This window comes from Archocentrus centrarchus, chromosome 15 (assembly GCF_007364275.1).
Source record: "Archocentrus centrarchus isolate MPI-CPG fArcCen1 chromosome 15, fArcCen1, whole genome shotgun sequence".
Lineage (NCBI taxonomy): Eukaryota > Metazoa > Chordata > Actinopteri > Cichliformes > Cichlidae > Archocentrus > Archocentrus centrarchus.
The window spans coordinates 17,388,569-17,402,363 of record NC_044360.1 but is presented as its reverse complement, the minus strand read 5'-3'; the positions used below and the strand labels follow the sequence as shown (position 1 = coordinate 17,402,363).

The window sequence follows — 13,795 nt, the reverse complement described above, 5'->3', positions numbered from 1 at the left end:
TAATTCAACTGAACTATGAAGCTTAGCCAGAACTACTATATATAAACCCTTCAGCTAAAACACAGGAAAGCATGTTGGCATGTACAGCCCTGTTTGTGGCTGTAGCTCTGGAATATCAGCATTTACACTGATATTTCCCTGTTCTGTACAGTTAAGAAATGTATATTTCTTCAAAGACATCACTGAGGGTTATTCCAGCATACGCGTGATATGTTGGCGCATTTTATTAGTTCAGAGTTAGAGTGGGACGAGGCGTAAAGGAAAGTGCGTGCATACATGTATTACTCATGTTGTGAGTACATAAATATATTTTCACAATTCATCTGTGTGGGCTCACATCCATTTTGGTGAACAAAAAAATGAGTCCCCATAACATAAATCGTTACATTTTTAGGCTGAATACTTGGTTTAAGGTTGGAATGAGGTTAGAGTTCGGTTAAGGTTGGGATTTGGCAAATGGTTATTATAGTTACAAAGTCTCCAAGAAAATAAATGTAAGTCAGTGTACTCTGATGGATCGAAGTATGACTGAATGTGTGGGTGTATGTTTGTGTCAGTCAGGCAGTTGGTTGGTTGGTCTTTTTGTTTGTATTCCCTCTCTTCCATGGGGAGCAACTCCCCCTCATCATTAGTAATGAACCAGCTGCGGTGAAAGGCCGAAGCCACAATCTCAGCCCGGAGAGACAGATGAATATTTGATTAGCCCTCTCTTTGACTTTGTGTGTGTGCGTTTGCGTGCGCATGAGGAAGCAAGAGAGAAAAAGCCCAGTGGGGTCAGTGTAAAGTCTACATCTTTCCATTTCCTTTCCATTTCCGTTCCCCCTGCCTCTCCTCTTTTTCTCACTTTTACCTCTCCTTGCCCTTTTTTTTCACACCATTCCCTTCTTCATCAGCCTATACTTCTTCACTTGCCACTCTCCTATACTGTGATTTATTTTTCTTTCTCAACACCTCTCTACATGCTTCCGGCACTTTCTTTTACCATCTCTTCCTCTGTTTCTGCTACAGGACTGTGCAGAGACAGAAGTGGACAGGAACAAGTGCTGTACCCTGTGTAACATGTTCTTCACCTCTGCAATTGTGGCACAGTCGCACTACCAGGGCAAAACACATGCCAAGAGAGTCCGCCTGGTGCTGGGGGAGCCACCCAACCTACCCACAGCCATACCTAACACTACAAACACAGGTTTGTTAACATAGTTGTTATATCGACGAGTTAGACTTTAACATAAAGATTAGACTCAGATATTCAAACATTGCGCTTACTGAAGCCATGCAGCCGTTTGCAAATGGTTTAGTAAGGCCATGAGCCAAATCCTGATGTGCTGTGGGATTTTGTGTCAACCATAGTTATGAATGAAGGGAACTCCAGTCTCACTTTGCAGTTGCTGGATGGTGGGATTTATCTGTGTGTAATACATCAAAGGCCCGGAATGACAGTAAGGAAGTTAATAAGGGGAAAACGTGTCATTTTCTTGTGTGGATCAACTACCTATCACTGCAGAAGACACACCACTTTTAGAGAAGAGGAAACAAAAAACTGTCAACAGGCTATTGCAAAAGCTATGTGTCTCTTGGCTACAGAAAGACCCGGGGTGTCAACAGTACTCAAATCCATCACCTGTAAGGAGAAGTTTGCTAATGCTAAGAAAGTGCCAAGCAAGATAAAGAGGCACTTGGAAACCAAACAACCCTTCTGAGAGAAACTAGGCCTATTTCAATAGAGTGCTGGATCTGAACCAGAGGCAGTAAGGACTTTTGTTGTGAAAATGTCTGATAATTGGATAGAACTAAGGCAATGGGAGGGCAATGGTCTTGCAATAAATAAATAAATAAATTCAGATGTCATAGTTCAAGGTGCCGCAAATGGGTTGCCAAAAGTGAAACTGCTAAGAATAAAATCTAAAGTAAAAAATAAAAAGATATGTCAGCTCCACTCTTGGTCACAAGTTTTTCAATTCAATTCAATTTTATTTATATAGTATCAAATCACAACTACAGTAACAGTCGCTTCAAGGTGCTTTATGTTGTAAGGTGCATCTCTGCTCTCTTTTCTTCAGTGTCCACCTGTCTTTACTGTTGCTGAGCCCCTTTCAGCGTTTAACAGACTGGTATGTTAAAAGGCTAGCTAGCATTACCCAGCATACCTTTCAGCTGTGTAATTTTGTAACTGTCATGATCTGTGTTCACAGACGTGTGTGTGTGTGTGTGTGTGTGTGTGTGTGTGTGTGTGTGTGTGTGTGTGTGTGTGTGTGTGTGTGTGTGTGTGTGTGTGTGTGTGTGTGTGTGTGTGTGTGTGTTAAACATGAGTCATAAATAAATTTTAGGTTAGAAAAAGTAGCATTCAAAAGTCTTGAGCCACCCCTTCTTTATTTTGCTTCCATGTAGCCAGGCTTTCTTGTAATAGTTTAAAGTGGTCTTGAGCAATAGTTCGTCAGGCTTTCTGAAGGTCTGGCTGCTTTTTCACTCATTTTCAGTCCAGTCCTTGTACCTCACCATTTTCAGAATAATGTTTGTTGTTTTTATTTTGTTATATGTTTGTTGTTGATGTTGTTTTTTTTTTTTGTGGTGGGTTTTTTTGGGAGGTACCTGTTTGTTGAGTCAAATCAATCAAGCATAAAAACATGTTGTGTAGAAGACGACAAAGAACACATTTAAAATTGTATCTTTAGACACGTTGGTGCTAGCAGCTTGTCACAAAAACAATTTGTTTCTTTAGTTGACTCTATGAAAAAATACCAACACAGTTTGACAGAACTATTATCTGAAAGCTTGGCATAGTGTGCAGTGTGTCAAAAATCTGAGGAAACTGGACAAGTGGAGGACAAAAGATAAAGTGTCAGGCCTATAAAACTATCTACAGAGTATCTGAAAGTCGTGTTCTTAAGAAATGGGAAAAGAAAAAAAGCAAAGACCTGACACAAGACCTTATTTGGATCTTCAGTTGATCTATCTACTGTTCACTCAAGCTTCATCAGAAATGGTCTCAGTGGAAGGAAGACTGTCAAGAAGTCATTCTTAAGGAAGGGAAACAGTGAGTGAACACAAAAAGGAACCAACTAGAAGCAACCCACACATCAACAGTGACCAAAACTAACAAGAACTGTAACTCAGAGGGATAAACTAAATCCACAAACGGCCACAAACAACAGACACGATTTCTAAACTTCTAAACATGGGGAGTTAAACTAAAGCAACCACTCAACCAATAGTGACTGAATACTAACTAGAAGAAGAACAAATAGTAAAACACAAATGGCAAACTAAAAGGCCACAACGAAGGTGATAAGGAATAAGCTACAGTGGGAATCTTGTCTTTTTATCAGTTAAAGGATAGATTAAAAATTCCTATCATGCATTAAATGATGACTGGGATACTGGATGTACCAGTATAGCATTCATCATTACTTAAAAGCAATCTATACAGTAATTCTTCCAAACTAACCTATAACCCTATAAGTTTTCATTGTTGATAACACACAAAGCCTGTCATCACCAAAGACCATAACTTGGTTGTCAAATACACTCTCACCTCTGCTTGTATACATCCACTTTTTGTGACATGTATTACTGAACTGAAAACTATTTTTACTTCAAAGCATTTTTTTTTTTATCTGAAGTGGATTTGGACAGCTTTAGTGATGGTTCAGTCAAAACTACTAGCCTGGGAATCAAGGGGAAATGTGTTTGAACATGCCAGGGGCCCAAGAAGTAAAACTTTGAAGATGAGGCACACAGACAGGCTTTAATTTATAGAGGTCTTCTGATTAATGAAACATGTTCTTAACAAATCAAGCCATCCACTGATTGATTTTTATTTATTTATTTTTTTGTTCTGGCACATGATTGTTTAAGATTAGTGTGTTTTTAAGTGTCTCCGCTGCTGAGTTGACTCCGGGGGAGCTTTACATAATGTGATTCAAATTGGATTCAAAGGGAAAACTCACAGAGCTATAAACGCACAATTGCTACAAAATGGAGTGTTATAATCAAGCCCCTGAGTGACTTTTGCTAAACTCTGGCCTACTTCTGGGGAAAGTGTCACTTCTGTACAGGCACTGTAGTGCAGTTTGCTTCATTTTGTGACAGTAGGACCTAAAGGAAAAGAAACAAGAGAACAAGAAGCGAGGAAAAAGTGACCTGGGAGAGAAGAAGAGGATTTCAGGAGAGATTAAAGTCAAAGAGTACCCTTCCTGATCATTCCGTGATGAGCGCTCCACAGAAGATGCACAGCCAAGCTGACAGGCTTGAGCACGCATGGGCATAGAAACACACACATGCGCACACAATCATTAGAAACACACAGAGGCAAGATGACTGTTGCAGGCACTCGTGGCATTCACTTGTATCTCAGGACACATGGACACTAACAAACACACTAACACATATGCCCGCAAACAAACCACACAGTGAGGATAGAAACAGTATGGGCCATGTGTGCTGGAGAAGCCCTTGAGAGGTAGAGAGCAGAGAATGTACCTGCGCTCCCTCCCCAATGCACATCACATCCCCACATACTTCAGACCAACACCTCTTCCCCCAATACACACTCACACTATTGTGCACACTGCCTGTGCCCCACTCCGTGAAAAACATTTATTTCTGCTCCAGTGTGCAGAGGTCACAGTCGGGAGAGGAGAAATGGTGGTGCAACAAGGGATGGAGAGGAGAAATACATTGGAAGGTCTCTCCCTGTTGCAGCTCAGCACGTGCAGTTCCATAGACCTGTCAGAACCGAGGAGCATCATTTACGCATGGGCACGCGCAAATACACATGAATGCTACATCAGAGATTTGAGGATGGACTTGTCTTTGAGCTTAGCAGCAATAAAACGAAATGACAGTAAGAGAGTTACAGGGCTGAGTTTTGAAAGTGAGATGATAGCAAACACAAGCAAAGCAAATGTGAGTGGGTGTGGTTGGTGAGATGAGCAGAGACACAGCCATAGATACAGTAACTATGTGAACAGAGCCTGAAGACACATCAAGGTATGAGCAGCCAATCAGCTTGCAGGACTAGAGTCAAGCCAGCACAGGCCCCCACGCTAAGAAGACACATAAACGAACCCACCTCACACTCGTGGTCACTGGTCAAGAATTCATGCTGGCATTTGTTATCAGTGAGCTGATGGTTGTTGTGAAAGAAGTGATATGACTCATCTGGGCTTTAAAGCATGTGTGAGTGGGCTTTTGTTTGTGATATAAAATGTGAGATAAACGTGCGGCATCGGGGCTGTGTACTCACAGTCAGCATAACTCGAGAGTCATTGACACATTGTGGATGGCAAATCGGCACATTTGGACATGCCATCTGGCACTGTAAGCTTTCTCACGCAATTTGGCTGTGGACATAACCCCCTCCCTGCCATCCCTTCTCAGGATAATTTGTTTGGTACACATACTGTACCTTACACATGCAAACAGCTTATTCTGGAGCTTTTTTCTCACACCCGCGTGCGCATGCACATATACAAGACTTCACACATTTTCTCAAGCGTGGCTTACACATTCAGTCCGTCACCCAAACACCCACATGCACACACAGACACACGTGCAGCCACACGCGTGTACGCAGTCACTATGTGAGCTACAACTCCGTCCTGTGGACATGTCAGTGCCTGTTGGCTATTAATGGGCAATCACCATGGTAACCAGTGCCATGTCATGAGTAGCAGGTCACCTGGAAGTCTGCCATTTCTTTTATTTTTTCATTGCCTTACAGAGGAGAGGAGAGATGGCACAGGTTGGGAAAAAAAAAAAAAAAAAAAAGATAAAACATGAAGGTTCAGAATTCAGGCTCTAACACTTGCAGACTGCACCCTGGAGTGCAGATGGCCTTCTTCCAGCCCTCATCTATGCTCCACATATGTGGCTGACAGCAATTCATTTGCTCTGTGCTCTCAGCCTGGATCCCTACAATCTGATTACTGAGTTTTTAAATGCAAATCTGTAAATTTACAGAGCAAATTTTCAAGCGTGCATTTGAGATTTCATGTGTCTGTGAGCGTAGGTGCGTGAGAATCTGTGCAAATGCATCACATTTTCATGTTAACGAGTTTAATGAAAATATTTTCATTTCATGCAATTTTCACATTAGAGCTCGATTTGCATTTGAATTCATGTTAATATCCTCCCTCCCTCACTCTCCCTTTCCTTTGCCTGTCCTCATTTTCTTCTGCAATTTTTTATCCCTCACTTGTCTCTAACGCCTATCTTTTCACTTCTTCCTTCAGATTCCTCCCCTTCCACCCCACTGCCCACAGACCCCACATCGTGCCCGCCTCCTCCACCTGCCCTACCCTGGCCCATGGCAGTCGTCAGTGGAAACGGTGGGAGAGAGGCTGGGAAGTACTGCTGCCTGTGTGGAGCCTGGTTCAACAACCCTCTGATGGCCCAACAGCATTACGAGGGCAAGAAACATCGAAGGAACGCAGCCAGGGCACGCCTCCTGGAGCAGCTAGCAGGGAGTCTGGATGCCACAGAGAGCACAGGTCAGCCTCTTGGATCCAAGCCCAGCAAAAGTGGCAAATGAAGGGTAGCAGGGGTGTTACGACTTTTAAGAGGAAAGACGATAAGTGGGAGATTAGATGCAAGATGCGCAGCAGTGAATGAGTACTCATGAACTGCTCATATGCCTTTCAGTGTGGGGGTAAAAATTATCATCACCCTTTTAAAATAAGGGCTAAGTCATTTTTAATGAAAGTTTTATTTTTTCCTAGATCATCGTATTTTCAATGTTTGGTTCAGTTTTTTGTCTTTTCTGAAAAACCTGAAAAAATGACTTAGGCCATTATGTTAAGAGGGTGACAATATGTCATACTGAGGTAAGACAAACCACTGATAAAACTGGCACCATCAGCAATTGCATTTGGAGAAAAACATGATAGTATTTGCAAGAAATTAGTCCAAAGCTTTTTCCTTAAGTCAACTACTTCTTAATTCCTCCTGCTAGTATCTGTCCCGCTGATGGCCACAATAGACTCATATAATAATCCTTATAGACTTAAAACAATTAAAGACTTTTCTTAACTAAAAAAAAAAAGTTATTTTATGTCCCTGTTGCTCTAAGAGAGCTTAGGCCTCAGCTACACAGGCCTGAAGACTGGTTAGAAAAATCTGGTAACCATCAGTTACAAGTAAATAAAGTGTTTTCCCTGACCAGTTGTGAGAGGTTGCTGGCAGTCACTGTGAAATCAGTTGCTATATCTTAAGATAAAAAGGCTAAGAGACTGGTCAATGAGGGAAAAGTATGTATTCTGGGACCTGTTGGGAGTGGGTTCTGAAAGTTGCTACACTGAAAACCTTGCAGTTGTTTTGGTCACTAAATGGTTGCAGCAGTTGCCCGCAGTTTGCATGGAAGATGTACCAAGCACCAGCACCTGCTTCGAATGTTATCAGGCAGCAGTGAAAACTGTAAACGTGCAACAAAAACCAGAAACCAGAGACTTCAAAGTAAAAGTTGTGCCTTTTGAAATGTGTTAATTGCAGCAGTAACACACAACTTTTACTTTGAAGGGATACATTACACTTTTTTAAGTTTCACTACAGCTCAGAGAGTAAAATGGCAAGAGGTTGCAGAAAAGTCAGTGTCTTTCATGCAAACTATGGTTGATCACAGCAATCTGCCAGAGGTTTTTGGTGCAGCACCCTCTTTGCAACCCATTTCACCCAGCATCAAACCAGCAACCACTCACCAACTGGTTGGGGAATTTCCCTAGAAACCGGAGGTTGCCATGGGTTCATTAATGGATCTTTAGGTCTGTGTGACCCGAGCCTTGAGCCAAGTGAGAGAAAATCACTCAAGTCACACAGTTTGGGCTTGGAGGGTACAGATGTGTTTTAGAAATCCTAGGTTATTGACTTGAGAATGAGGTTTGAAATACATGGGCAATTACCAAGTACCATGAGTTACTTCTATCTATCTATCTATCTATCTATCTATCTATCTATCTATCTATCTATCTATCTATCTATCTATCTATCTATCTATCTATCTATCTATCTCTCTTAAAAGTTTTGACGCAGTCACCTGTTCATATGAATTGGTGAGTGTGTCTGGTGTTCAGTACTGTATGAAAGTTGTTTTTCTATTTAACAGAGATTATTCCTTTTCCAGGAGAAATATTTGTCTCTCTGTAACTGTGAAAATTTTTCAGTATGTTTGCTGCAGTTTAACCTTCGATGGGGTCTCTTTGAATTACAGCACAGTTTTCACACTTATTAGCGCCAGCACTGCAATGTGTTAAAAAAGGAGGGCAACTGCTGGCATGTTGCGAAACGCATACTTAAGAGATAATGCAGTGCACAGTGGAAAAGACTCAGCAGCTGACTTCCACCACATTGCAGATATATGTGCTAAGGGCTGATGCACCAAATGACATGTAAAAGGGTCAAACAGTAGTAAAGAAGCAAATGTGGAGTTGATAGGATACTGATTCCCATACTCATACACACATTTCTAACAGATGGATATTTTAATTAAATTATGAATAGTGTTGGCACAGAAATCGCTTTCCCTTTTCGGGTTCCTATGAGTGATATCATCCAATATGATCTAACATGACTGCCACCCAACACCTCTACCGCACACATACAAGTTTGACGCACGCTTGTGCAACACAGCACACAGTCTGTGCCAAACATAAATCCACTGAGAAGCCATAGCCGTGCCATTCGCTGCGTGCTCCAGGTGCCATGACACAAATCATCATCTCAAGAAGCCAATCATATTAAAAGCATGAGTCATGTTGCCGCCTACACTGGCTCAGAGGCTTTAAGTGGTGTCATGTTAGATATCGTCCTCCATCCACATACTGTGACCCAGATCCCACAGACTCCAAATTTCACAATGTAACCACAGAAAATGTTTTTTTGTTTTTTTTTTTCCAAAAGTAGATTTTAGCTTCTGTTTGCATTAAAGTACTTGTACTCAGTGAAGAGCAATGCTGCTCTGCAAAATCTTTAAACGTCTCCTTTTCAAGGGCAATGAACTGGTCGACGGTCTCTGAGTGAGCTTGCTGCTGACGTGATTTATTATACATGCCATCAATCATGTGTTTGTTCCCGGGCCTTTAGTCTGGAAGGCTTTGTTCATGACAGCGCAGCTCCATTGTCGCTACTTTTTTGTTCTTCTGGTAGGAGCATTTCCATTGGTCCAAGACTCTCACGTCAGACTGGCTTTTATCACCTCTTAAGGTGTGAAGTCACAGGTGTATCAAGTGTAATCTCAGTGGGAGGGTCGAACACGGGGTGGCAGCTGAGCTAAGAGAAACACACAGAGGAGGGGAGGAGAAACGAGCAATTCGGTCGCTGCCAAGCACAGATTCATCTCTGTCCTTTTGTCCTCCTTTTCTCTTTGTGGAACGGTTTTCTCTTTGCTTTGTTTTTATCACTTTCCCACCCCCTTCCTTCTGCTCCACTCAGTCTTTGTTTTGGTTGTTTTGTGTCTAAATGTGTGTGTGTGGACACTGCTATGGTGTCCGATCTGTCGTCACGTCTCATCTGTCATCCTTATTAGCTCCCCCACAAGGCACAGGTGAATTATTTACACACCAGTATTCCCTCTCTCTCCAAACTATGGCTACAGAGTCTGCCTACTGTATTTTAGTTGTGTCCTATTGATGATACTGACCTTTACTTGTACTGTATTATCCCTGTGTGACCATGAACGAAACTTATCATAAGAGCCCTTGACATTTAAACAGATACCGTTTCTTATTTTTACTGTATTTTTCTGGTGTAATTGCACAGACAGGGTACCAGGAAGAATGTCGTGATTTTCCACAGCTAGGCGCCAGACAAAACCCTTGGAGATGGATTATAGAGGTGGACAAGGGAGTTGCAATCGGGGTAGCTACTGACGAGGGATGGGGCCCAGCTGACTTGGCTGTGTCTTTACATAAATCATGACAGGGGGAGAAACCCCTTAAGACAGAGCCAGCGCATTGTCTCTACTCTCTGGAGACTCCAAAGACAATTAGAAGCAGTGAGATAAGCGTCTAGGAATGTCTGCGTATGTGTGCGCAAGGACCCAAGAGAGGGTGAAGTACTAAAGCAGAGAGAAAATTGTGTGTAATTGATGACTGTGCCAGAGTTGTGAGACAGAGCTGACCTCCTCTCCCACTTACTGTGGCACAGTCACACATCAAACTTACATACAGACACTATGATGTAGTGTAAGCAGTGTAGATGCAAGTATCAGCTAGGTCTGGGCATTAAAAATCTTTACCTAAAAAAATTATATATACAGAAAACTAGTGTCTACTTTTAGGCTTTTTTAAGTACTCTTTGAGGATATATTTTCTCATTTGTGTTAAAAATACCCACATGGTCTTATTTAATCTGATACAATGAGTTCAAAGAAATGTGTTGTGTGAAAAGGTGACTCATACCGAAGATCGTAGAGAAAATTATCACACAACTCCTCTCGGCTCTGTGGAGCAGTTTAACATTTTTCAGCTCGTTGTTGTTTAACAGTGTAACTGGCACATCTTTATTTAGTCTCACCACCCTCGTTGGCGTCATTTCCAGTGGCAGCGAGCAGCTGTTCTCACCAGTGATAAACCAACTACCTGTCCAGCAACACATCACATGAATAGAGCAACTCCCAGGTGAATGTAGCGGAGCATTTAGCAGCTAAGGACCTGTATATTTCCCCCTGGAAATGACTGAAAAAAAAATAATCAAGTGAAATACAGGACTTGCAGCTATGAAATTATCAGAAACATGTCGTTAAACGCTTGTTTGCATTTCTAAATTCACTATTGCAGTTTTAACAATGATTAAATTGGCAGTTTTGTGTATTTCGTTGAAAATGCTAAGTGAAGTTTCGTTTCCTGAACTCGAGTATTTCTAAAGTTGTACTGAAATATTCTGGAAATAATCCACAAATCCATGAGCTTCATCTTAATAAGCTACCTTTAAGAATTATTAGTGGGTTACAGTGACGAGCGAATCAGAACACTTAATGAACTGTAGCAAACTTGAAAAATCTAAAAGAATCTGGTCATCTTTTTTTAAAAGCAATAGTTCACTAAGATAGTTTCCCGCGCCTGATAATTTTTTTCTTTGTCTGAAACAGATGGTCCCTCCAATTACTGTCACGCTGGCTGCAAAAATAATTAGTCTCTCTCTCTCTAAGTCCTTCAAAGTTTGCTGGTAAAATTCCACTTGGATTTAATCTGACTCTCACCCAATGCTCAACCCCTCTCTTCTATGGTATTTGTGATATATTCCTTTGAGAGGCTCTGTCAAGTATTTGCTGCAGACTGTTAGTTTTGATTGCATCTCAATGGGCTTCTTTTTGGATTCAGTTCATTTTTAATCTTGCAAAGCGCATGGTAAACTCAAGCACAAAGGCTCTGGGGTAGTAAGAGCTCCATAAACTAATATCCTACAAGAACCATGAATAAAATTACACACAGGGAAATTAGAGGAAACTCTACCTTGAAATTATCCATATGAAACTTGATGTTCAGTGGCTGTATTGCATGCTTAAAGCTCATTTCCTCCCTCTATGTCTTTAAACCATCCCACAATTCACCAAAAGTGTCCATGGAACACTAGATTTCACACCTGCCAGTGCTGACCACTACCTGAAATCCCCCTGCGTCTCTCAGATAAAAAGGGGCTGCAGTTGGAGCTTGGCAGAGCATCCTATTGGAACAAGCCACAAATATCAGGCTCCAAATGGGTCATTAATGTTGCTTGAGACGAGAAATTGTGCAAAAGCTGAAAGCTAAAATTCATCACACACTGAAACTGCAGCAGGATGTTAAATTTCACTGCAACAAGACTCTCGAAACAAACATAATTTTCCCCAATTTTCTAAGCACAAAATGTAGCTCATTACTTTTTTGACAACCATTTAGGCATCTCCATACCAGGGGTGCCAGCAATGCCAGGAGGCTCTGTATGTTAAACGACAGCCACAAACAGCTCCGCACCCACTGCCTTAGCTCTTCTCACCCCCTCTTTTCTCTCTTCTTGGCATATCTTCTTGTGTAATTAACGAGGCTTAGAACTCCCTCACAAATACTGCTCATGCTCACAAAAAAAAACCTACATTCACAACCCTGAGCTGCATGCTGTCACTAGAGTTGCACACACTTTCCCTGCATGTAATTAACATGGATTAGGGCACAGCATGGTCTTGTGCCAGAACTGCTTTATTAACCAAACCAGGCTATCTGTGCATGTGTATATGCTTGTGTGTGGGTTTAAAAAAGACTGCCGCTGACACAAACTGCATCATAATGTACATCACTGTTACTCGGCCAGGCGAGTGTGGAGGTGACATCAATCAGGCTAAAAGCAGAGAAGCTGCCTTTGTCTGCACACACGTACACATGCACATGTAACACACTTAATCGTGTATAGAAGAATAGACCTCTTTATGTAATCCTTGCAGCAGTATAGAATTACTGGGAAGAGAAAGGAAAGAAGAAAAAGAGACTTATCTTTCCTTTCTTTCTAAATTATCTCTTTTCCAATTAATAGCCTTTTCATTTAGAGAGAACAGAAGTAATGACATTTTGGCAGTAGAAGATGTACCATCTCTCATTTTCTCTCTCACACATACACACAGAATTAGTTTTTAGCTCCTAATAGATGCAAAAATATCAACATTTAAGCCAAGACAGCAGTTACTCCAGGCAACTAATTTAGTCGTGGCTTTTTTGTAAATGACTGCTTGTCCTTAATCACCTCTGAAAGGGACTAAGGGACTCTTGAGGCAACAGGGAGTAGATATGCCACATTATGCAGCTCTACCCCAGCCTAAATGACCTCCCACCACTGCTAACTATATTACAACTTCATCTCCCAATGTACTTCACCAATTACCGCTACAAAAGGTCAAAAGGTGATGGAATACTAAGACAAGTCATAAATCTCAAGGATGATAATGACATCAGAGAAAAGGGCACACACATACAAGCAAGCGCACCCAAATTTTTTGTTGCACTGCACATGCCCATTGACAGAAAATTAAAAATAGAAAAAAAAAAAAAGCACACAGACGAAGAGGGGAAACACGGAGGAGCTGAGAGGGGAAGGCTTTGAGCAATTAATTTTTGACTTGTTTTGTCATACAACCCCAAAGTGTCAAGGCTGATTTTTTTTTCCTCATGGAAGTAAAGTTCTGGCAGTGACGGCTCTGCAGTGTGCAAAATGTGAGAAAACAAAAATAGCTCTTCATTGTGTCTCTGACAGAGGAAACACAGGCAATTATAGCATGTTGCTGATTGCCCACAGAGATCATTTCCTCTGCCTCCTTTTATGAAAAAGAAAGAAGATTTTAAAACCGGTGCTGTAGTTACCACGGGACGTTATTTTGGGGGTGGATACCCATTTTTGTGTGGTCATTAAACCCCAGCACGCATGCTACATCAACGCTGCAGTGCAATAAATCATTATCCATTTCCTCCTCTGTTTAAAACATCTTATTATTCTCTGGATAGTTCGTCTCTTTCCCTCATTTCTTCTACCTAATCCCCATCTCCGTACCACCAAATCTCTCTTCACCCCACCCCATCAGTATCTCCAAACTCATCTTTCTATTTTTGGGTGTTCATCGCGACCACCTGCAAACCCTCTAATTAGTTAACATCTGTGTCTGAGCTGCACCATCTCAAGCTTGCATTCACCAGCACAATAAAACTGTGCATGCACACAAAGTAGACATGCACACATGCCACTGTGCTGTTCGTTTCGGATTCCTCGAGTTCTAATTCTTCTGTGGTACCCTGCTTTCAAGTGCAAGTTTTAAAAAGGAACCCCTCACACACATACACAA

The 13,795-nt window shown here is 41.6% G+C and overlaps 1 protein-coding gene across 1 annotated transcript in view; it reads left to right on the top strand.

The window, feature by feature from the left end:
- LOC115792835 (zinc finger matrin-type protein 4) overlaps positions 1-13,795 on the top strand; it is a 71,921-nt gene that overhangs the window by 40,925 nt on the left and 17,201 nt on the right. The window contains exons 4-5 of the mRNA XM_030747395.1: positions 1,009-1,186; positions 6,234-6,491. Coding sequence (XP_030603255.1) covers positions 1,009-1,186; positions 6,234-6,491 — 436 coding nt within the window. The remainder of the gene's footprint in view (positions 1-1,008; positions 1,187-6,233; positions 6,492-13,795) is intronic.